The sequence below is a fragment of the Rattus rattus genome, chromosome 8, assembly GCF_011064425.1.
Source record: "Rattus rattus isolate New Zealand chromosome 8, Rrattus_CSIRO_v1, whole genome shotgun sequence".
In the NCBI taxonomy this organism is placed as follows: domain Eukaryota; kingdom Metazoa; phylum Chordata; class Mammalia; order Rodentia; family Muridae; genus Rattus; species Rattus rattus.
The window spans coordinates 61,207,145-61,232,504 of record NC_046161.1 but is presented as its reverse complement, the minus strand read 5'-3'; the positions used below and the strand labels follow the sequence as shown (position 1 = coordinate 61,232,504).

The window sequence follows — 25,360 nt, the reverse complement described above, 5'->3', positions numbered from 1 at the left end:
GGGCTATGCTCAGTGTTTCCTCCTCAGTTCTGGTGAAACCCATCTCTCCAGCTGGCTCCAGCTGCCTCACTGGTTTCTGAGAACTGTGTTATAAGCAGCACTGTGAATGAGCACACACTCCACACCACACCTCCCTGGTGTCTTGAAGCCCAGTGTTCTGTGGATAGTCCTAGAAAATGCTTTCTCCTCAGAGATGTAAGCACAGCACTGGGGGAAGGCATGGGGGTCATCTTCCTTCTCTCATTGAATAGAAAATCAAAAAAAAAAAAAAAAAAAAAAAAAAATCAAGACTCCTTTGACTTGTCCAGTTTCCCTACCCAACCCAGAGTACCTTCCCAACATGGTAACTCACTATAGCAGCAGTTTTTAACCTATAGGTCTCAACCCCTTTGCTGGTTGAATGACCCTTTCATAGGGGTCACCTAAGATCATTGGAAAACACAGATATTTGCATTACAATTCAGAACAGTAGCAAATTTACAGCTGTGAAGTATCGATGAAAATAATTTTATGGTTGAGGTCACCACAACACAACTGAATTAAAGGGCTGCAGCATTAGGAAGGTTGAGACCCACTGCCCCTGTAGGCTCACCTGCCTTCTATATTGAACAAGGGGCAGGCCTGCTTGTCTGCAGCTAAATCTTTTTAAGTCCCTTTCATTACTAAAACTTGGCTTGGCTTTCCTAAGTGTTGTGAATGGATATCTCCCTTCAGATTTGTTTTCCAAACCACTAATGTTTGCTTTAAATTTTTATTATTTACCTTTTATTTTGCATGTGTGTGTCAGATGTCAGTGTCCAGTGTTTGATTGTTTTGAAACTTATGTCTCAACCAACCTGGAGCTTATTGCTGTGGCTGGGCTTCTTGGCCTGAGAAGGCCACACCCACCCCAGAGCATCCCTGACCCCACAGTGCTGGAGTTTTGGACACAAAGTGCCACATCCAATGTTTTATTTTGTTTTTTAAAATGGGTTTGAGGTTCTCATGTTTGACTAGTAAGCACTTTATCCTTTGAGCCATCACCCCAGCCATAGTGTTTGCTTTCAAAAAACCATGTTTTGTTTGTTTTTGTTTATTGAGACAAGGTCTCAGTATATAGCCCTGGCTGTCCTGGAACTCACTATGTAGACTAGGTTGACCTCAAATTCTCAGAGATCTACTTGTGTCTGCCTCCAAGTGCTGGGATGAAAGGTGTGTACCACTACACCCAGTTTTTAAAAAAGCTTTAAAAAAATGTATATGAAAGGGCTTGAAGAGACGGCTCAGCAGTGAAGAGCATTTTCTGTTCTTCTAGAGGACCCTAGTTCAGTTCCCAGCACCCTCATAGGGCAGATGACAACCGCCTGTAACTGCAGCTCCAGGGGATCTGATACCCTCTTCTAGCCTCTGTAAATACCCACACACATGTGCACATACCTACACAGGCAGCACACATGCACACATAAATAAAAATAAATTAAAAAAATCTTACATGTACATGGAAGTATTACTAATACAAAACACTCCTATATCTATGTATCCATTACTTGATTTTAGAAATAATAAATTATAGAACTGGCTCTGCAGGTAAGAGCACATACTGCTCCTTAGAGGATCTGAGTTCAATTCTCAGCACCCATATCAGGTAGTTCACACCTGTCTAATTCCAGTCCCAGGGGAATCCAACATCTCTGGCCCCCATAAATACCTGCACTGATGTGCATATAGATGTGTGTGCACATGGTGCATACACACACACACACACACACACACACACACACACATACACACTCACATACACTTTAAAGAGAAATCTTTTTTAAAAAGTTAGTGAGTTAAAATAGAATCAACCCTTTGCTCATCCTCACTCCTTTAATTTCTTTCTAACAGTAACAGTTATCCTTAATTTGTTACCAACCATTCTCGTGCATGTTTTATGCTTTATTTTATTTTATTTTATTCATTTTATGTGTATGGTGCTTTACCTGTACCTGTATCTGTGCATCTTCTGTATCAGTGCTCATGGCAGCCAGAAGGCTTTGGATCTCCTGAGTCTGGAGTTACAAATAGTTGTGAGCCGACGTGTGGGTGCTGGGAATTGAACCCTCAGATCCTCTGGAAAAGCAACCATTACTCCTAACTGCTGAGCCATCTCTCCATGCTTTATGTTTTAATTATCTCTGGATGTAAATATAAGTGATACTACTTTACACACGGATGTACGTGCTAATGAAACAGACTTTATTTTGAGTGGTTTTAAAGAGTTCCAGTAATAATTTGACTGTATTTCTGAACTTATTTTTTCATTTAATGTTATGTTTTGTTACATTCAGCCCTATTGATAGGTGTGTTGACAGGTGTGTTGACAATTGTGGCATAACTAAGTGTCTCAGTGTAATCACTCTTCAAATAGCAAGAGTATATTCTTGGTGTTCTCTCCTGGTCGTGGGCATCTCAGGGCTGGGCTTCTTGTTCATATTTCTTGGGGCAGGGTTGGGGATTTAGCTCAGTGGTAGAGCGCTTGCCTAGTAAGCGCAAGGCCCTGGGTTCGGTCCCCAGCTCCAAAAAAAAGAAAGAAGAAAAAAAAATCTGCTGAATATTTCTTGGGGCAGTCTTTTTGTTTGTTTGTTTGTTTGTTTGTTTTTTCAAGACAGGCTTTCTCTGTGTAGCCCTGGCTGTCCAGGAACTCACTGTGTAGATCAGACTGACCTCTAACTCAGAGATCTGCCTGCCTCTGTCTCCTCCGTGCTGGGATTAAAAGCATGCAGCATCATATCTAGCTGCAGTTGTGATCTTAAAATGCAAAAATTTAATTTTAAATCCATCATGTGTGGGTCTTAATTTCATCATGACTGATGAAAATTCCCACATTTATCTGGGTCCGTTTTCTTAGCCACAAGAACAAGCCTGTAATCTCCAGGGTTCTTTCCAGGCCTGTGATTCTGTGGTTCTATTTCCTCTCCTGCTTTTTTATAGTGAATAACATGAATCAACTGTGAGCCACCATTTTCATAAGAATCATTCAGAAAAAAAATCTGTCAAAATGAAAATGGCCTCCAGTCCCTTGGGAATGCTTTCTTACAGTTTGTTTTCTGTGTTGTTGGAATAAATAAATATTGATGGGGAAGCCAAGTCTGTTTTTAAAACCATCAAAAAGAAAAATCGTATTGGGTATATTTGCGCAGTGCAGCCTCTGCTGTGGAGTCTGGTCTCCCAAGGTAGATGTTGGTTGGGGTTGCCAGCTGGGTGAGCTCCACATCGCTATGGGTAGGAGTCAGGGTAGTGCAAAGCTAGCAATCTGAACATAGGTTATTATATTATTAATTGCCAGAAGCGGGTGCTCTTTAAAAGTCTGTCGAACTAGGATGAGCCTTTTGACCTTTAATATAGCTAGCTCCTTTAGAAAGCTGTGCTTTTCAGAGATGCACATCCCTCTTTAATTTTATTGTTTCTCAAAATGTTTATTTTATCCGGTATAAAGGCGCTTTGCCTGCACACATGTCTACGCACCTCACAGAGACCTGTACTGTGGTGGTTGATGCTGGGCATTGTGGCTGCTCTTCCTCCTCCTCCTCTTTGCAGCTGGTCATTGGGGGAATTAGAACAAGCAGGAGGCTGGAGAACTCTCCTGGCTGTAACCGTAACAGTTTAGCGGAGGATGTGTCATTTTCTTGGATTACTCATATCTTGCCTTTGTATCTTTTGGTTCCTGATTAAGCAGTAGGTGAAGTGAACATCAGAGAAGTGCAGCTGGCAATCAGTCAGTGGAGTGGAGTGATGTGCGTGACGGCAGTGTGACTGTGGTTATGGTTTGCCCACGTCACACAGATGCAAATATGAAGCTGTATTAAGGAAATGTATATGGATATTATAAGAAGATACGATGCATGCCAAGCAGGCTTTCCATTCTTGAGCTTTTGAGTAGCCCAGTGTAGTGGGGAAGGAACTCAAGGATGGGCCTCAACCCGAATCTGGGGTGAATTCAGATTAGTTCAGTCTTGGTAAGTCCCAAGGCAGTGATTACTGTGGGAAATAGGACTCAGCCCGCCGGAACATGATGCTCTATGACAAGTCCTTGAGAAATGAGACATGGGGGCTGGGGAGAGAACTTATGTGTAAAGGTCCAAGGACAAGAGCTTGAGTTTAATCGTATATTGAAACAAAGAAAGGAGGCTGCATGTTGGACTCCTGATACTCGGGAGGTGGGGGTGTGGGGCCCCCTGGCCCGCCAGCCTAGCTTTCCCCACAGATTCCAGACCAGGAAGAAAACTCTTCTCAAAACAAGGAGAGCAGCTGATGGATAAAGGTGATACCACAAAACCTGTTAACCTGACTTCAGTCTCTGGGACTCATGACCAGATTCCCACAAGTTGCCCTCTGATCCCCACTGTGGCACACCCTACCTTCAGTAAATAAATACAGGGATTTTTTTTTAAAAGGAGAATCATGCCAGAGGATCTGCATTTTAGGTTGAACTCTGATCTTTACACACACACACACACACACACACACACACACACACACACACACACACACACACTCTATACATGAATACACATAAAATAAAAAGAAAGGTGTTACTAGCATTTTTATACATGTTACAGTTTTTCTCTTACCTGCTAGCTCTCAAGTTATTGAAACTGTGCTATTATATTTATTTGTAGCTTTATAGCACAATAACTGGGCAGTCTTACTTTGTTAATCCTCTAAGCTACTCTGGCTACCTCTCAACCAAAATCCCTGAGACACTTGCATGCTATGCCTTTCTCTGCCCCAGCTGTTTTCTCACGGGGTCTCCTGGACCCCCTCCTTGTAGTTGAACTCCCACTTCCTCTCTATCCTGCCCCCTCCCCTAGCTAGGAAGAAGTCCTGTCCTTGTCTCTCCCCTGCTCAGTCATTGGGTGATCAGCTAGCTGTATTGACCAATCAGGGAATAATTGAGGAGCAAAAATCACAACACTAAGACAGGAGATTCTTAGAAGGATTGCAACCAGATCCAGGGGCATAGAAATTAGCATTTGAATAATACAAGGATAATTGTTACACTGTGCACAATAACATTATACCTTCAGAGGGGAGAGAAGAAGGGAAAAAAGGAGGAAGAGTCATGAAGATAGGGCATCCTAAGGGGATAGGAACCTGGACTGTTTTCTTCTCATCTTGCTTCATTATCAGGAGCTGACACCAGTCAGAGGATAAACTTGATCCTCCCAGAAAGACAGAGATGAGGGAGGCAGAGAAAAGAGCTGGAACCACAGGGCCGAGGGGTCCCTGAACCTGTCTCCGCTGAGTGGAGATTATGTTAAGCTACTTTGAACTGAAGTCTGTTACTTGCAGTTGAACGTATCCTAACCAATACAATTTTAATCATAATTATCTTTGGTCTCAGAAAAGTAAATGTTAAAGTGAATGTTGATCTACTATGTTTCTATTGATACTATTGTCAGGCAAATTATAAGTATCTCCTTTTTTTAGGGGGAGAGATTTTGCATCACTTATATGAGAACATGCATGCTTGTCTGTATGTTTGAGGGTGCACACTTGTGTGTGCACTTGTCAGTAATATTAAAACCCTCCATTTCTAGGGAAAAGTCCTGATTGGGTTTCCCTGTTAGCTAATTAACTTTTACTCTGCAGTTAAAGCAATGTCAAATACACAGTTCTCTAGGAAGTTGTCCTCTGACCTCTGATTCTGTACGGAGATAGCTTGTTCTCACACATGTAAGGAGAGAAAGAAAAACAAGTTTTAAACAAACTACATTTAATGGTGTTTATGAGCACACAATTATTCATGAATCAGGTGCAGGGCTACCGCATGGCTGGATAACCTTACAGATCAGGGGGAGTGAGAAGCTCATGTAACTACAACCTGACATTTGCCTTATTTTGAACCTGGTTTGACTAAAGCTTGGCTAATGGGATTGACTGAGACCGTTATTCCTTATAAAGCAAATCACCGAGTCATCGCAGTACTGAGTTAAGTTGCACTTTTCCATCTATTGGCGCTCCTGAGAATGGAGGTTTTCTCAAACCACAATTGGTTGGAGTTAACATGGTCCAGCACATTCTACTGTCTTTCCATTTTGAAGCATACACCTCAGTGGTGGGTAACGTCTTCCTGATTTTGTGAAGTACTCAGCAGAATTTGCAGATCTGAAGTCCCACTTCTTACCCTCCAATCCCCCTTGCCACTTCTACTAGTGGGTTTTATTTCTCTGATGTGGCTCTCTGAAAGAGCTGACTTACCAGTTAAGAGCACATACTCTCCAAGAGGACTTGGGTTCTTTCCTTTCTTTTCTTTTGTTTTCTTTCTTCTTTTTTTCTTTTCTTCTTGTTGTATTTGTTTGTTTGTTTGTTTGTTTGTTTTGAGACAGGGTCTCAGTACTTATAGCCCTGGTTCTCCTGGAATTCATTATGTAGACCAGGCTGGCCTTGAACTCATAGAGGTTCACCTGCCTCTGCCTCCCACATGTGGTAACTCCAGCTCCGGGGGATTTAACACCTCTGGCCACTGCACACACATACATCCCCCAACACAAATGCACATAATTAAAAATAATTAAAATTTTTGAATGTTAGTTTTAGGAAACTCTTATTGAATGCCTTCTGAATGCTAGGCATTGCTCTTTATGTGGGAGCCAGAGAAAGATAAAGGGTGGAAGAAGGATTTTTTGTTTTGTTTTAATTTATTATGCATTTGAGCTTTATGTGTGTGTGTGTCTCTCTCTCTCTCTCTCTCTCACACACACACACACACACACACACACACACACACACACACACACACGCCACAAACAGACCATGCCCATATATGGAAGTTAGCTTTAAGAATTAGTTCTTTCACTTTGGGTCCCAGATTGATCTCAGGTTGACAAGTGCTTTTCTACCAATGGAGTCACCTTGCCTGGTCAAGAGAGGATTTCTATGGGGTCTTTGTTATATTGGATTTGGGGGCATTTCAAAAAGTCAAATGACAATAAAAACTGGTGTCTACACCTGAAACAAGTGAGGGCAGATAGGTGCTGTGGGACTCTAGCAGTACTGGTCATGCTACAGAACTAAGTTTTGCTCCTGCAAAGCCAATTACTGTAGAGGAAGAAACATGAGCTGTGGAACCTGGGAACACTGGTATCAGATTGTATTTGCTCACAGTCCAGGGCCATTAGTGACAGAAAGAATGATTAAGAGGCTAGTTTGTTAGATCAGCTTGGGTGGGATTTTTGTGTGTTTCCAAATGCAGAGAGCTAAGAAGGCTCCCTCATGGAAAAGTACCACACAGAGAAGAGGGTGAAATCCAGTTGGTTTATGCATATGCATTACTGAAAGCTGGATCTGGGAACAGTCTTTTTGGGTGCTTTCCACCTCCCTGTGAAGAAGTATTATACATGGCTGCGTGATACCCCTTCACACTCCAAATGCCGCAGTTACTGTTCAAGACCATTTATAGGACATAGTTTATAAGTGCTCTTGAGAAGCATTAGAAACTGAGTTCAGTGTAAAAGGTAAAAGAGTGGGAAAAGCTAAATGCAGCTGAGTGGCCAGAGGAGGGGGATTTAGTGCATTGCTGCCCAGTTGTATTTATCTCTGATCGATACAGAAACCCTTCCTTATTCCTGGGGTTGGGGTTATAGCTCAGTTGGAAGAGTACTTACCTATCCTATAGACCGTCCTCGGTTCCCCAGCACTGCAGAAACTAGAGTGGTGGAGTGGTGGTGCATAGTGCAGTTCTGGCCCTTGGAAGGTAGAGGCAGAAAGGTCAAATCAGAATCATCTTCAGTCACACGCCAGCTTTAGCTAACGAGACCCTGTCTCAAAAGTAAAAAAAAAAAATAAACCCTGCTTCCCAGCCAAAGATAAAGCACGCTGTTGAGACAAGGACTGAATGCCCCTGTGTGGTAGAGTCCTGAGTAAGTTTGAACTGTCATGGCTTGCGGATAGATAGGTGAAGAGATGTCTAACTTTGGAATGACAACGTCCCAACTGGCTTTCCCTTCCCTGACACCCTTTGGGCTTGCTGGGCTTTGGAGTCAGGTCACCCAGGGGGCTTTGAAAATCTCCGGCTTAACCAGCTAACCAGACTGACCATGTAAGTCAGTCTCAGGATTGGGAAAGAGGCAGGCCTAGTCAGGGGAGTGTTGTTGTTGTTGTTGTTGTTGTTGTTGTTGTTGTTGTTGTTGTTGGCGGCGGCGTCCTCGTCCTCGTCCTCGTCCTCGTCCTCGTCCTCGTCCTCGTCTCTCTGGAATTCCAAAATGTGACCCAGGCTAAAAACCATTCTAGCCATTTCAGTTCCAGGCAGTAACCCCCAGGGAGCATTAATTAAGATGTATATGAAGTCCCTGCTAACTGTATAAAGTAGAATAGGCTTTCCTTCCCAAATGGGCAGAGGCGTTCCTCCTCCTCCCTCCTTCCCCCCTCTCTCTCTCTCTCTCTCTCTCTCTCTCTCTCTCTCTCTCTCTCTCTCTCTCTCTCCCTTAAGTGTGCAGATTCTGACAAAATAAGTAACAGGAGGGGAAGAAAATTGTTTTAAAGAGTCTCTACAGTCTTTTGTAGGGAAGGTTGGGGCATGAGGACTGAAAATATTGTGTGTATGTATTTCAGGAAGGAGAAAATATGTTATGTTCTCGGTCCTTCTGAATTATGTAACTCTGCAGGATGTGGTCCATTTGTGCCCAAATAATGAGGCCTGTAATCCTGCACTTCACATGTGTGGGAATGCTTTGCAGAGTGATTAGCATTCCTCTCTCCAGCCTGTATTCAAAGGAAACATGCCATTCACACCCTCCGTGCGCTCACATTTTCCAGTGCGTTGGAGAGCTTTTTTTTTTTTCAATAGAAATCTTTGTTCCCTCCCTAATAAGACTTGGATTGAATTTAAGGAACTTAGCATATCCTTTTTTGTTTTCTGGCAGGAATTGATTTTAAAATCAGAACGATAGAACTCGACGGAAAGAAAATTAAACTTCAGATATGGTAAGTTAAAAAAAAATGAAGGCACATGGAATTTCTACTGGAATTGGCAGTGGGTTAAAATGTGACTCAAGATATTAGAGACATCATCAGCCGCTCAAACCTTTCCTTTGGAAAACCAGAGGGGGAAGGAGGTCAAAGCCTGCCTGTTCAAGCTCTGGACAAGAAGATTCTCAAAAGCATGCACTTCTTCATTGTAGTTGCAGCTGTGACTCATACACAGCAAAATGGCACAGACCCTGGGCTGAAAGTCAGGCCTGGCTTCTAGCCACAGCATTCTAAATGGAGGACTTGCGGAAATGGCTTTCTGTCCATCACTAACACAGAACATGTGAGATGCCGCGTTTATAAAGAGATGCTTTGTTTTGGCTCACAGGTGGACCTAGATTAGGTGGACATTGCTGGGTCTCTGATGAGGCACTGGATGGCAATGGCAGGGAATGCTTGACAGAGCATGGGGAAGGGCCCAGGGCTGTATAGTCCACTTGAAGAACATGCTCCCGGTGACCTAAGGACTTCCCACCAAGCCCAACCCCCAAGACTCAACCCCCATATCACCACCCAGTAGATGACCAAGCCTTTTAGATGTAGCCTTCAGGGGAAGCTTCTCCAAACCCCGCACCTTCTCGGGCTCCTCCTTCCTCACTCACAGATTAGTTGGATTAATGAAATTGGAAGGCCTCTATAGCTCTGATACTTTATAATTTATTAAGTAGGGCCCATTTAATAGAGAAATAAGGAAAAAATAAGTACTGTGAATTAAAAAAAAACATTTAAACACTTTTGATACCAAATGTATATGGAGTTCCCCCTCCATGCCTACCCCAAGCATGATTGGGGGAAAGCTACTAGTTTTAAATTTGCCATTAGGGTGTTCTATAACTTAACTCAATTCTGACACTGTCCACCTAGAGACAGCAGCAGCTATCATAGGCCAAGGGCACAATCCCACAGACTGCCCTATACTGCAGATGCTACGCAAAAGCAGTAGGTTATCACCTGTTACTCACACCCCCTGTTCCATCACAGAACTCGGAGAAACACACTCAGCCTTAAAGTTTTTTTCTTATTATTTGTGTGTGCATGTGTATGCTGTTTCTAAGTCGGTAATGTATCTGAGTAAAGGAAATATGATTAATCCACTTAAAGGTGCTTGGTTTCTCTGTTCCTCCTCATTGCTGAGCACAAAATAAGCTCCTCACATTCCTAGTGCTGATACGGAAGAGAATAACAGGCTATGGGTTTAGTGTGAGTCTCATCTTGGTGCTACAGCTGAGTGTGCACTGCTTGAGTCTCGTTCAAGGCTGAGATCTGTTTAGTGGCAGAGATCAGGCCATAGCTCTCCTGAACCTGCTGCAGGGTAAAGATGATAATATTACCCACTTCACTCTGGGTGAGGGCATCACAGCCACTCTGCTGTGGGGGCATCATGCTCAGAAGTATCTTATAAAGTAGATACGAATACTAAGATATTTGCTGCTTAATTGGCTGTATTCCCTTTGAACCTTTGTCCCTCGGTGGAGTTTACTATATATTAGATTTTTACTATATTTCCACAAATCTCTCTGTTCTTCGCAATTAAATTGCATAATTGAGTTTATCCTAGTATCACAGGAAGTGAATTAGTTCCGGCTATAAATGGCAAATTTAAAAGTAGTAGCTTTCCTCCAATTATCAAGGAAACGTGGCTTCTTCTGTAGGATGTAAGCTATGAATTTAATTAGAAATGTCCATATTTCTTGGAGGGTGTCAGTGTGAAGCATACGGGTGCTCCCCCTCACACAGCCCTGGATTAATACTGAACCTAGGGCCTTGCTAGGCAAGTGCCCTACTCTCGAGCTACACTCCCATTCTAGAATACATATTTTAGCGGTATGCCTTCAGTTCAAACGGAGGAATAGCTAAAAGCTTGTGTAATTTTGAGATGTTTATGTTTAGTCTTTAGAAACTTGGAGAACGATGTTGGACTCCAGGTCCCTGTAATTGGCTGCAGGCCGTGCTCTGAAAGTGTCTAGAGGAGACAGGTTTTGTTCAGGTGCTGAGCAGAATGCATGTCGTTCAGCCGTTTGCTTTGTGTAGAAATCACACATGCAGTCAAAAAAGCAAAATACCCAATCATGTAGCACTTCCAGACAGGTTATCGCTGCCTCTGGGAGTCCAAGAATTTAGAGCTATTCTCTGTCTCTTCCCATAGCCCAGTTCCCAGTGGGACCTGCGCATTTTCTCACTTGTGCTTTTTCCATCCAAGTCCTTGTGCACTCTGACAGGCTCCTGTGGCCACTGCTGCCTCCAGCTCTCAAGGCACAGTGCGCCATCTTTGTCCGCGTTCTCCTTTTCCCTGCCACACTGCACGGCGGAGAGGTCAGAATTTTATCTGCTATGACTTGGGGTTCTCACTTGGTTGGCTGGTAATTAAAACCATTCTTTCCTTTCTTTGTTTCAAATTTTAGGGACACGGCGGGCCAGGAAAGATTCCGAACAATTACAACAGCATACTATAGAGGAGCCATGGTGAGTGGGGAAAATAAAACAGGGTATTCATTGCCTGTCTTTGGTTAGGAAACGAGAGTCTAGAACCACTGCATTCAGCATGGCTGGCATGGCCCTGGAAACCTGAGGAAAGGACAGACATACAGACACACGTACAGAAAAGCTGAGAGTGGTGGCCCTTGCTCACTGTGGTGGAGCAGCACTTACACACACCATTCAGAGCGTTGCTGGTTCTGGACAGAAGAGTGGGCTAGCTTGTCTCGGTAGGAGGTCTCATTACAGCAGCAGTTCTCAGTAAACGTCTGGATGGGGAAGCTGCATCTCCATCCGTGCTTCCTGGACAGTCAGCATTCACACACAGACCAGAGGAAGGCTTTGCCAGGTCCCTGAGCCCGACAGGGAAGGCTTGCAGATTCCCTGAGTCTGATCCAGGGTAGGCCTTGCTAATTCCCATGAGTCTAAGGCAGTAATATCCATTGAGCCAGGATTTCATCTGATCCCTATAAACTATCCTGCAAAGTAAAGTGAAGGAAAATAAATTTTTAAATTTAAAAACAAGAGATTTAAAAAAAATTTTTTAAAACTGTATTTCGGTTTTAGTAATGTTTTGCTATTAGTCTTTATAGTAAGTAATTAGACCATTAACTCTTAGCTATCCTAGAATGCATCTTCTTTTGGCTGAGGTATTTTTACATTTTTGTGATCTTTTTTCCTTTTACAAGCACTTGAGAGCAGTCTTAGGCCCCAGACCCTGAGACTCGGTGTTCATTTCCTGTTTCCTTGTGTCCCTCAGCACTATAGCCATGTCACCTTACGTCCTCTCCATCCTACATCCCTGCTACCCGGCCTTGCATGTGGCTCGTCTCTCTGGAGTCTCATTGACTGGCTAGGAGTGGCCGAATGATTGATAACTCTAGAGGACCTTGGCTGCCAGGGCCCTTCTTGGCTACTCCTGGCCATGTCCTTCCTATCATAGCTCTGTTACATGACTGTCTTTTGTCCTTACATGCTTCTCCAATACATTTACAGTACCTATAGGTTCTGGCAGGACTTATGTGCACAGTGCTGGACATGTGACTCAGAATCAGAGGTGTGTGAGCTGTCAGACCCATGTTAGAGTTTTAGTGCTAGCCTTTAGGTTGGAGTCTGGGGATATAGCTCAGTGGTAGAATGTGTTTAACATTCCCGATGTTAAATCTCTAGCACCAGAAACCAAGTAAGTTAAGTAGGCATGTGCCAAGCCCAAGTTTGAGCCTTGAATTTTGATGAAACCTGGTATGGTCTGGCAGTCTTTGAAAGCTAAACCATTAAGCTCATGGGGCCCTTGGCATGTTGTAGGGTACTAGCTATTGTGACTGCAGTAGTCATGAGAATGATAGGGTAACAGAGTTAAAGGGGTACATAGCTAACCTTTGCATCCAGGGAGATACAACTGAGGTCCACAGGTCCTTCCACTATTGTACTGTCACCCCCTCTCCCCTACTTCCTCTTGTCCACATACTCTTGTCTTGAGTATCAGTAACTCATTCCTTCTACATAAGATTGAAGGTTCCTTTTAACACTATAGCATACTACTAGCCACTTAATGTGTTCTCCACACTCGGCCTTGTGATACTTACTTAGGGTTCCTATGGCTGTGATAAAGCATGGTGACCAAAGTCAACTTGGGAAAGAAAACATTCATTTTGCCTTATAACTTGTAGTCCTGTCATCCAGGGAAGCTAGGGCTGGAACTCAAGGCCATGGAGATGGAGAAGCTCTGTTTACTTGCTTGTTCCTCATGGCATGCTCAATTTGCTTCTGTAGACACCTCAGGACCACCTCCCCACCTCCCAGTGGGCTGAACCCTCCCACATCAGTCCCAGTAAGAAAATGCTCTGCAGGCTTTCCCTATAGGCCAGTCTTACGGAGATTCTTAGGGAATCTTCAATTGAGATTCACTCTTCTCAGATGAATCTAGCATATGTCAAATTGACAAAAAAAAACCCTAAACAAACAAGGCAAAAAAACAAACAAACAAACAAACAAAGTTGCTGGAACAGATGACATTAAGATTATAAAGAGTTTTCATTATCAAAAAGACAATGGTTGCTCCTTTACTTTGCTTAGATTGGAATCAGAGGGAAGGGACTCCTGTGGGTTCTAGGGATACATGTGTTGATGAGTCCATGGTTAACTTTGATTAGAAGTATCTTAGACATACTGTGTTTCTGTTCGCCATTGTTTTCTGTTCTGGGGCTAGGTGGTCATGCTAGCCTTGTTCCCTTTCCCTGAGGGTAGGCAGGAATCTACCTGTGGAGCAAGTGTCTCCCTTGGCTGTTTAGCTCTGTCTAGTTGATGGTGTGAAGAAATAGGCTAGTGGGATGTGTACTTGATTTAGACTCTGGATTATCTGGCTTCCTCATGTTCCTGACACCTCATCTGGCTTCCTGTCTCTCCGTATGGTCATGACCACTGCTATGCCGGACATACATTATTGACTTCTCCATTCAGAAGGCGGGTTTCGTGCTTTGCTTTTCCCTTTTGTTTTGCTGTGTACAGTGTTAGTTCCTGACATGGTAGATACTCAGTAAATACCTGCTGCTGGTGTGAATCAGTGGAAGCCTCTCCAGGAAATGCTGTTCTGTTGAAGTCTTGGATCTCCCAGGCTATCTGTGTCAGTGAGCTGTAGAGCTATTGTGTTTTCATGGAGTATGCTGTTCCCAGTAGGTGGTGGTCATTGCAAGCTCTAGTTGGTTGGATCAGACATGTGACAATCTTCTGGAGTCTGCCACTATGTAGATTGTTTTAAACATGTCAGCAACTTCACAGGCTTCCATGTTCCTACTGCCTTTACAGTAAACCTTGATTGGACAATTAGGCTATAAGAGAAAGAGGGCCATATCATTAAGTCATTGTTATTTCCCACAGACCAACAACCTTTTCTGAATTCCTAGGCGACAGTTCTCATTGTAGACTATACTAGATCCATAAAGTTTAACTGGTATACTTAATTTTTATTCCTAGAAGATCCATATTAATTTTACGAACTCAGGAAAAGCTAAAAGGCTTTTGCTGTTGAAATCAGAGGCAAGGTGGTAACAAATGTCTGCTGCTCGTTGAGTCCAGTTATGTCCTGAGGTCTGGGTTAGGTGGTTTACAAAGAACATCTCAGTAGCTCCTCAGAACAGCCACATGTTCGAGATTGAGAAGGCTAAAATACTGCCTTCCAGGGTCTCCCTACTAATTACATAGTAGCCCCTGAGCTAGAAGATTCTGGCTTGAGAGCCTTTGCCCCTCACACCACGGTCATGTTATCAAGGGAAGGGACATTTGAGGCAGACAGGGCACATGAATGTTAAAACTTGATTAATTAGTCCAGAGGATAATATTACTATAGAGATTATTTGATTAATTTTAACTGTGGATAGCTAAATACTCTGTAGCAGTAATTATTGTCATTTGTGTTTTTTTATTGTGGTAAATTATAGGTAGCATAAAACCTAAATACTTTTTCATTTTAAAATGTGTACTTTTCTACATTAAAAAATTTTAAATTAAAAAAATTTTTACAGTGTATAGCTAAAGTAAAATGTTCATTTGAGGCAAGGAAGAGTGGGGTAGAGGAGAATGTTGCTTGTCATTTAAACAATAGCACACCTTTGCTCCCAGTGCTCAAGAGGCATAGGCAGGCAGGTCTCTGAGGTGGAGCCAGCCTGGTTTCTATAGGAAGTTCAGGTCACCCGAGGTTACATAGTGAGACTCTGTGTAAAGGAAGGAAGGAAGGAAGGAAGGAAGGAAGGAAGGAAGGAAGGAAGGAAGGAAGGAAGGAAGGAAACAAAGCCAACAATATTTTCCCCTGGCTGTTAAAAAGTGGATTTAAGTGGTATAAAAAAAGCTTTAAGAATGCCAAGAAATCCTAAATCCTACTACCCTGAGAGATAATTTTTTGTTTTAGTTTTTACATTTGTTTGGTTTGTTTTGTTGTTCTGTGTTGTTGAGAGAGGGTTTCTCTGTGTAGCCCTGGGTGCCCTGGAGCTCACTCTGTAAACTAGGTTGGCCTCAAACTCAGAGATCTGCTGCCTGTGCCTTCCAAATGCTGGGATTAAGAGTGTGCACCACCGCAGCCCAGCTGAGAGAGAATGTTTTTTTACTTCCTGGCTTTTTTGTCTGTGTTTTATGTGACTTGTATATATTTGGACAGTTGGAAGCCAGTTTGTGCAGGACTTTGCTGTGGAATTTAATTCTGAGAACTGTGGGGGGTGCGGTGTTTCAACTGCAAATGTTTGAACATGGGACGGTCACTGTGCTCACAGAGAAGAGGCATAGGTGGGTCAGAACGAAAGCAAGAAGCAGGGAGCCTGGCTCCGCAGCTCCAGGAAAGCTAACAAAGGGGAGTCTAATAAGCTAGTGCATGGAAAGAGGTCAGGTCTGAGAATCTAGTCATGGCATCTCCGGGACCTAGCTATGAGGGAAACATCCAGGTGTTGGCACGGCTGCCTGGTTTTAGTGCCCTTTACTACAGGATAGTACAGGAAAAGCAGAAGATTGGGAGGAACTTACACTCCTGTTTTACTTAGGAGAATTTGTGACGACTGTAGGAAATCCCTAACAGCTGGTGTCTAGACAGTGTTCACTAAAGGATATCTGGCCCTGCTCGCCTGTTTGAACCCATCTTGTCCCTCTTCCCAGTAGCTCTATCTGTGCATCTTGCTAAGCTTTCTTTGAGTCAAGTGAGTGTATCCTGGACCTTCAAAGACAGAAAGCTATTCATCCTCCCTGCATCCTCCCTGTACTGTGGGCTCTTTTGTCACCAGTCCTATCATCCCCTTTGTCAGATTAACTCTACTTGGTCTTCATGCCTTGGCTGTACTTGTTTTCTCAGAGAAACCGCCCCTCACTGCTTGAGTCACTTCAGCAGATAAGGCTGTGTCCCAGGTGTTTTAGCTCAAAGCTCCCCATGCTTCTTTGCAGCAATTATCTAGTTAATTGTGTATCGGTCGGTTTTCTTTGCTAGTTGTTAATGAAAAGAAGGAGTCTTGGTTTCCTGTTCCCTGTTCATAATACCTAGTTAAGTGTAGTATTTGGCACACAGTAGATACTTAACAAATCTTTGGGAGTTGGTAGGGTTTTGTTTTAGTGGGGGAGAGGGGGTCTGTGTGTGTGTGAATATTTTAAATAAAGTTTTGCTATGTAGCCCAGGCTGGCCTGAAATTCTTCTCTGCTTCCTGAGCATTAGGATTTCAGCCATGTACACAGTCAGCCTTAGAATCAGTCTCTCTGTCTCTCTTTCTATCTACTCTCTTACAATGCTGGAGAGCAAGCCTGCAGGCCTCACCCATGCTAGGCACGCACTCTGCCACTGGACCACCAGCCCACTACGCATTACCGAATGGAGTGAGTGATACTTGTAGACGTAGCACAGAGTACTGAAGTACTGAAGAATGTCTGGAGATGCCATGACTCGGTATTTCAGAGCCTGATCTCTTCTCATGCACCAGCTTATTAGATTATCCTCAGTTTGCTTTCCTGGAACTGTTGCCTGGTCTTCAGCCGCCTCCCCGTTTTCTTCCTTAACTTCTTCCAGTCTCTTTTCTGTAAGGGCGTCCATGATCAGCTCTCATGGCACTGTTTGGATATTTAACACAGAGGTGGGTAATCTTTAAAAACACGATGGCAATGCCTTTAATTAACCCATGTACTAAATGCATTATATTTTCATGATTATTAGTGTTAAACAAATGGTAACATTTGTGATTAGCTTGTATTGAAAGAAAAACAACTTAAAACAGCATAGTCTCAGTCTCCAGAGGAGGAATAAGGACAATCATTTCCATTTGTAATAAGCAAGTGCGCCCTGGAAATGCCTCTCATCCTCTCAGCAGTCATTGTCCCCGTCTGTCCCAGCCAGGGCTGAAACACCAGTTGGTGCCGATCATTATCACCTGAGGTCAGGTAGAAAGAGCAGCTCACGTTCCCACAATCGCTAATTCACTAAAGTTAACCAGGAAGATGTTAATAGAGTCTATAGATACAGTGTCATGAGAGCGGAAGTAGTTTGGTTTTGCCTCTGTATTTTTCAAACTTACTCCTCTTTAAAGACCAAAATGGACAAAAGAGAGGCAGATAGGCATGTCCTGATTGGGAGTTGGTAGTATATGAAGTGTGACATAAAGCCTTTTTCTTCCCACAGGGAATCATGCTGGTCTATGACATCACCAATGAAAAATCCTTTGACAATATTAAAAATTGGATAAGAAACATTGAAGAGGTGTGTATGAAAGGGAAGGGGTAATGCTTTCAGAAGCCTGCTGGGCACATGTGGCAGGCTGTTGCTTTCTCTGAGAGGTGGCAGAGGTACTGAGGAACGGAATGGGCAAGAGAGGCCCACCCTGTCCACTGAGGGGAAGAGAAGCACCTAGATCTCGATGGTGGACTGTGTCTGTAGACAGTGGACTGTGTCTGTAGACAGTGGACTGTGTCTGTAGACAGTGGACAGAGGAGCGTTGTTATATTTAGACTCGGGTCAGAGCTTAGATACGACCTAACTCAGGTCCCAGTGTTGTAACTGAGGAAACAGGCAAGGAAGAAGTGACTTGGTTCTCAAGACAGAGTCACAGCTAAGATGTCTGAGTCCTGGCTGTTTCAGCAGCAGCAATGAGTCTACTTCTGCAACTTTCTAACATTTTATCCTCCTTAGATATTTGAAAATTGGGTTAGCTCCAGGATAGTTGGTCTTGTTTTCTTTAAAACCTCCACAGCATTTCAGAAAAAAAAAAAATGAGTGATTTGTTTTGTAAAACATATGATGTGGCAGGAGGGGCGCCTTAGAGGGCCCCACAGGTCTAGTATAAAATGAAGTTTATTGGGGGAGCATGAGAAGTGGGGTTGAGAAGGGAATAGAGGCAGAGAAAGAGAGGGGACAGAGAAGGACAGAGAGAGAGATGGGAGAAAGAAGGGAAGAGGCTGACCTGAAACAAGCAGAGGGGGAGGGAGGAAGAAAAGAAAAAGGAGGTGGGGGAGGAAGGGAGGAGAGAGAGAGAGAGAGAGAGAGAGAGAGAGAGAGAGCACTTCCAGTGTCATCCTTACACACACACAGGCACAGGCGCACATACATACACACACACACACACACACACACACACACACAAGCGGCTAGAGAGGCCACAGTCCTTTTATAGCAAGCCAGGCTGTTACCTGGCTGTTGCTAAGTAACTGTTGGGCGGAGCCTAGAAGAAATGTTAACTTGCTAACACTGACTAAGAAATAACACGTTTGAATGAGCCCAAACATAGTTGATCTTTTTAAATAGTTCAGAACCCAGATTACTTTCTCTACTAGATGACTCAGTACTTTGTGGGGTTTTTTGTTTTTTGGTTTTTTTTTGTTTTGTTTTGTTTTTTTGTCTTCAACTGTTTGGTAAGTTTGACTGTTAGATAGCCATAAGATATATTTAATATATGAGTTATGAGAGTGAGTGTGAGCCTTTAGGAAGTGTTGGCATGGGCCCTGTTAAGGATCTGAGCTGAAGTAATTCTCCCTTCTGTCTTTACACTTTTCTCTGACTGGGCCTTGTGTTGAACGAAGGATGGTCTTGTCATTGAACACACCGCCCGTTTCTGACAGGTTAGGATTTTCCCACTGAATTGCTGGGGTCTTTCTCAGGCTGCTTTTATAAGGAGCTGTTTTTACCCTGCAGCACGCCTCTTCAGATGTTGAAAGAATGATCCTGGGTAACAAATGTGATATGAACGACAAAAGACAAGTGTCGAAAGAAAGAGGGGAGAAGGTAAGTTTGAGCCAGTGGATAAAGGATGAGACTTCCCCCATTCGCTCTTAGTAAATACTGTTTTAATCCTGTAAGAACTGGCTCTAACGACAGTGAGAAGTAGTCTATACTTGAACAGTGGGAATTAGTATTCAAATCAACCCTGTTTATAGCATCCGGTCATGACTCACCCCTAAGGAATCTGCAGGGAGACACAGATTGGCCTTTCTTAAGGACCCTGCAGCTTTGAGTGCGGGCTCTTTCCTTTAGATCCGTGTGAAAAGCCCAGCTCTGAAGTTAAGATAATTCAGTACTAGGGTAGGTGACATTTCAGCCACACTCACTTTCCAGTTTGTTATTTTTCCTAAGAGTGTAGTACAGGTTAGCTGCTGGGCATAAGAGGTGACATTTACAGGCGCCTGTCTGCCTAAAGTCTGTAGAGCAAACAATTATTGTTTACACATATTTACTCCTGTGGTATTTTCTCAGTTCCTGAGAAGGTTTTCCTTTTTAAGTTTGGAATTTTTCTCCAGTGATAGGTGCAAAACGTGTTTTGTTTTTCAGCCTATCAACCTGCTCTTAAGAACCTACATTTAATTTGAGTAGTGTTGTCTGGATGGGGACTCTAAGAATACATGGAAATGTAAAAAGATTTCACATTTGTTGTTCCTGATAGGTTATTTCCCTACCAGTGAAACGAGTCAGTTCAAGCTAGATTAGGTTATATAAAAGGCAGGTTTATTGGGAAGCTGCTCTCGGGTGAGTTCACTGGCCCCAAGGCTTGAGGCCAGGGGAGTTGCCTCGAGGAGGCCAGCAGAGGGGTAGGGGTGGGATGGATTGGTAAGAGAAAGGGAGAAAGGGTATGTGCAGAGAGAAGAGAAGGAGGGAGGGAGGGAGGAATGGAGAGAGAGAGAGAGAGAGAGAGAGAGAGAGAGAGAGAGAGAGAGAGAGAGAGAACACACAGGAGAGTGAGAGATGTCTGGATTATATAGGGAAGAGTCTCTGGGAGAAGGGCAGCCCAGCCCCTGGGCTGGAGAGTTTAGGGTTGGGGACAGGGTACCTCAGGTAGAAACTGAGGGATGCTGGGAGGACCTAGAGGCCAGATCTACTTTGATTTGTAAAATATGCACTTCAATTCCTTGTCCCTGTGTCAGTCACAGAGCAGTTCTTTCAGAGAGGAGAAGGAAGATGGTTACTCTGGGGAGCTCTGCTCTCCAGAGAGTACATGGAGGAGTAAATGAATCCCAGGCTGGTGCTAAGGGTGAGACTCCATCTGGTGGGTTTTCTTGTGTGTTTTAGAGACCCACACGTACAACAGCACAAATTTCTAACATAACATTTTAAGTCGATGGTGTGTCATTTTTAGACTTAAGTTAAACTATAAAACGTAAGACACAGTACAAGAAAACAAAAACATTGGGAACCATAGGAGTTCTGGCATAGGTTCTTGGAACATGTAAAATCTACTAAGTGCTTTGTCCATCCAAGCCATTTTCACTAAATTTGATTTTCTGTTTGTCTCTCAGTTAGCAATTGACTATGGGATTAAATTTTTGGAGACAAGTGCAAAATCGAGTACAAATGTAGAAGAGGTAAGGAATGTGGGGTCCTTGGAAGCCTCCTGTGTCCTTTTGTGCCCTGGGCTTTTACATGGGCTCTGCTCGCCGGGTGTCTAACATGCAGCCTCCACATGGGTTATGCTCAATTAAGGTTCTCAGGAGAGAGGAGACACAAGTTCATCTCAAGTTCAGAGCAGCCGTTTGTTTGTGAGGTTGGGAACGCAGACTCCAGTGTCCTCTGTCATGTTGTCACCGTGCACTCTGTGGCAGACAAGTTGAACCACTTGAAGTAAGCTGCTGTCTCTTGAGTGTATTCCCTTTGTGTACACATTTGAGGCAGATTGTGCATGGCACTGTAATGCATTTAGTGGGTATAAGAAACTTTTTCATAGATTAGTCTTAATACATTTCCATTACGTTAGTCATCAAAGCCAGGTTATCTGGGGGGCTGGCAAGATGGCTCAGAGGGTGAAGAGCTTTCTAGGACCCCTGAGTTTGAGCTCTGGGATCCATGTCCTTTGATTGCCATTTCTGTGTGTGGCAAAAATACTCACATACACAAGCATAACAAGGAAATAAGATGTAATAATTTTAAAGGTCATTTAAGGTTTTTAAAGAGGTATAATTTATGATCAATTTTAAAAATACACAGAATATCGTCGGTATTTCTACTTTGTAAAGAAAACCTGTCACAGAAAGCTCTAGATGATCTATTTCTTAACTTATGTGTAACAGGAGGTGGGACTGTACCTAATGATCCTGACGGTGCTCTAACTGAGCTTCTGGATCTGAGACCCTTCGCTCTTTTCTCCTTCCCAAGACTAAACGGCCTTAGTAGTCACTGGAACTGCCACAGCCTTTCTTTCTTTAAAATAACCAGCACTCATGTTTTAGGTTGGCTACTGAGTGTTGAGAAACAAAAAACTGTCATTGATTTATTTTCATGGGCATAGATAACAAAAACAAAAAAAGAAAAGCAAATTTCCTTCTATGGAACCAAGGCAGGCATTTTTTGTGCCAGCCGCTCCACACCCATCATGGTCACAAAACAAAATTCATACCTCTGTGGAAACAGAGTGAAAATAATGACATTAAAAAAAAAGATTCAGTTATTTGGGTTTTCTTGCTTCCTTTAAACTGATTTCCACAGGGGTGCGGGTTGGGGGTAGGGTTTAGCTGAGTTCTAAGAACCAGCAGTTTTGAAGTATTAAGGCAGGGAACATTCTGCATACTTAGGTATTCCTCGAAAGAGGTCAGAAAGAAAAGTTAGAGGTTTTGTGAAGATAGATGGCAGAGCTATAGTTTAATACATGATTGTTCATTCGTTTCTAAAGTAGATCTTAGCATTGTGCTGGATGGTCTTATGCCATCTTGAACAAGCTAAACTCATCTGAGAAGAGGGGACCTCAATTAATAAAGGCCTCCATAAGATCAGACTATAGACAGCCTGTAAAGCATTTTGTTAGTCGGTGATTGGTGGGATGTGTTTTATAAGGCTAAGGATGTTTTGTAGCTGTGGGATTGGGTGGGAGCAGGTACCTCAGTGGGTCCATGCTCAGGCACACCCCATCCCTAGGTACCAGCCATTACAACAAGTGTAGTATAGGATAGAGTTTATTTGGGGGTATGGGGAATGAGTAGAGGCAGAAAAGGGGGTGGGGGAGAAGAGGCCAGCCAGGAACACAAGGAGAGAGGCAGGAAGGAGAGAGGGAGAAATGGGTCAGAGAGAGAAAAGGGGCAGAGAGAGAAGAGGCCAAACAGTTCCTTTTATAGCAGGCCAGGCCTACCTAACTGTTGGCTGGAGCCTAGAAGGAATGCTAATGTAGTCCACTGTGGATGGTGCCATCCCTGGGGTGCAAGTCCTGGGTTTGTATAAGAAAGTAGGCTGAGCAAGCCGTGGGGAGCAAGCCAGTAAGCAGCTTCCTCCAGGTTTCTGCTCTGCTTGAGTTCCTGTTCTGACTTCATTTGATGATGAACTGTGACATGGGAGTGTAAGCCTCATAAACTCTCTCCTCCCCAAGTTGCTTTGGCCATGGTGTTTCATTACACCAATAGTAACCTTAACTAAGACAACTATCTGGGCAGAGGGTGAACCCTTTCCCTATGGGAAAAGGGTGGTTTAGACACAGCCCCTGTCCTGTTCTTTGTGTATTGAGGAAGCTACCCATAACACAGTGTATGCCATTATAGGAAGTTGTGGCAGACCTTACATGCATAAAATATTTGATGAATGAATGACAATGTGACAACACTGTAAAATATGATGTAACTGAAAAAGTAAATAGCATGGACATGCTAAGATTTTAATTATATTTCTTTTCCAATTAAAAACCCTGAAGTGGTATATTAACAAATAAATAAAAAATCTATATTTCTATTTTGAAAAATAACTATTAACAATATTTTTTTGTTTTGCCTTTAGGCATTTTTTACACTTGCACGGGATATAATGACAAAACTCAACAGAAAAATGGTTTGTACTACTTACAGCTTTTATTTCCATGATATGGCCTTTTAGTTTGGCCTCAACAGAATCACAGTATGATTATAATATACTCATCTTAAGCTTATTTGTTTCTTAGGCTTTCATATGATTGCACCATGGTTCTAATTTCTATGGCTTTAGGGTTGTTTCTGCATCACATCTGTCTCAGCCCTTTCCTCTGGCTTCTGAAGGAGTAGTTAATTGAATTTTTGTCAGAATAGTAAAAATAATAACAGCAGAAATTGCTTTTTTTCATAAGATTATCTAGTTCAATTCTCATAAAATACATATTTTTATCTATATAATGATGATTTTGGAGTTGCTCAAGTTGGCATCAATTTGAAGCTGTCAGTGATGAATGAACACCCTGAAGTTCATCTTAACATGGGTCCTGATGAAAATTATCTTCCTTCTGTTAACAACTCTTCTTCCTCATAGCGGACTGTCTACTGTGTCAGCTCTGTCTCCATCAGTATCTTAGACACCCTTCAGGCCATGGCTGAAATTGCTCTGAACTAGATATAGGAGCGTTCTGCCTAACCCATGATTAAAGCGGAAGTGCTAGCTAGCCTGTGAGTGTTTTTCTCTTTTTAATCCACTACATGCAAAGAAGACGACAGTGCTGAGCCTTAACTAATTTCCCTTCTGATAGAACTTTCCAGTGAGCACAGACAAGAGTGTTGTAGCTTGTGTTCCCCACTCTGTACTTTTACTTTGTAGGTAATTGGGGTCAGACCATGAAATCTTGGTTTCCTTAGCAACTTCATACCCTGTTTTTCAGAATGACAGCAATTCATCAGGAGCAGGTGGGCCAGTGAAAATAACAGAAAGCCGGTCTAAGAAGACCAGTTTCTTCCGCTGTTCTCTGCTTTGATGAACTCCTCACTTCTGAGAGACTGCAGAATACCTAGAGGGCCCTTCCCCGCCTCTCTGAAAGCACAGGCTACCCAGCCTCAGAGTCACCTCACCCGGCTGCTGCGGAGAGTACCCCGGAACTCTGACCTCTCAACACAGACCGCCAAGTGGATCCCAGCCTTGTGGCCTAGCAAAAGAGCGGGCTCCTTTCTTTAAACATGGAAGCAATGACGTGGAGACACACGTAGGACCTAACTGGTTTTTCCTTGTTTTACTACCTGTCCTGGAAGCTGCTGTCTTTCTTTGCACATGAGTGTCAGCCTTTCCCTGATACAGCATAATCTCAGACTCTTAACTGAGCATTTTGGGGCTTGAAGTTCTAGACTTGTATATTTGGGGATGTTTAAAGATGGCAGAGCAGTAAACAGAGGTTGACCTGCTAAAATTAAAGGATGGTTGGCCTGGGTCACGTGGCCAAAAGTCCTTCTGTTGGTAGCATTTATCGAAGGGCTTTGATTTGTAGTATTCCTAAAACTCATTAAATTTGATAAATGTTTAAAATTTATAAAAACGCCCATCTATCCAGAGGCCATGGCATTGTCATCTTGTCAGGGGTGATCAGTCGGGCTCACCCCTGAGTGGCTCTGTCCCTTTGACGTTGGCTGCTCTGTGTCCTCTGTGGAAACAGCCTCTGCAAAGCACTGCAGCCTCCCTGCTTGAGGGCTCTGTGCTGTCCTTCTCCTGTGTGACTTGCTGTCCTTATCTACTATCTAAAGCCGGTGGTATATGCAGGCACTTCTGTCTGCCTGTGAGCTTCATGAGCTTCGATCTCACATGGGTAGAGACGTGGTCATCACAGCTTTCTCTCCACATCCACCTGCGGTCTTGTCATATTACAACGTGTAGTATATTCTTTCTGAGTTTCACCCATTAGCTTACATTACCCACTTCTTAACCATAATCCCCATCTGTGAGAGTTAACAGAGGTTAGCTTTAGATTTTAATTTGCAGAAAACTACATATATGGAGAGAGATTAAACATGTTGATGTAACTTTAAAAGACAATGTTAGTAATGCCCAAAGTAATGATTCTTTGTTCTATCTGGGGTTTAAAAAAATAAAAGTAATTAGACCTAGCATATCCTCCAGAAATCTTGTCTTTTCAGTAGAGCACATAATTCAGGTCTCAGCTTTCAAATAGCCATTGTTGGGTGTCTAAAACCCAGCCCTGTGCATTTTGGTTTGTCATTAGAGAAGTGGTGTGGCCATCCAGGCCAA

At 43.1% G+C, this 25,360-nt stretch overlaps 1 protein-coding gene across 1 annotated transcript in view; it reads left to right on the top strand.

The window, feature by feature from the left end:
• Rab8b (RAB8B, member RAS oncogene family) overlaps window positions 1-24,502 on the top strand; it is a 70,508-nt gene extending 46,006 nt beyond the window's left edge. The window contains exons 2-8 of the mRNA XM_032911546.1: window positions 8,889-8,949; window positions 11,397-11,457; window positions 17,609-17,686; window positions 19,115-19,204; window positions 20,710-20,775; window positions 23,165-23,215; window positions 24,009-24,502. Coding sequence (XP_032767437.1) covers window positions 8,889-8,949; window positions 11,397-11,457; window positions 17,609-17,686; window positions 19,115-19,204; window positions 20,710-20,775; window positions 23,165-23,215; window positions 24,009-24,101 — 500 coding nt within the window. The 3' untranslated portion in view covers window positions 24,102-24,502. The remainder of the gene's footprint in view (window positions 1-8,888; window positions 8,950-11,396; window positions 11,458-17,608; window positions 17,687-19,114; window positions 19,205-20,709; window positions 20,776-23,164; window positions 23,216-24,008) is intronic.
• Window positions 24,503-25,360: the final 858 nt, after the last annotated feature.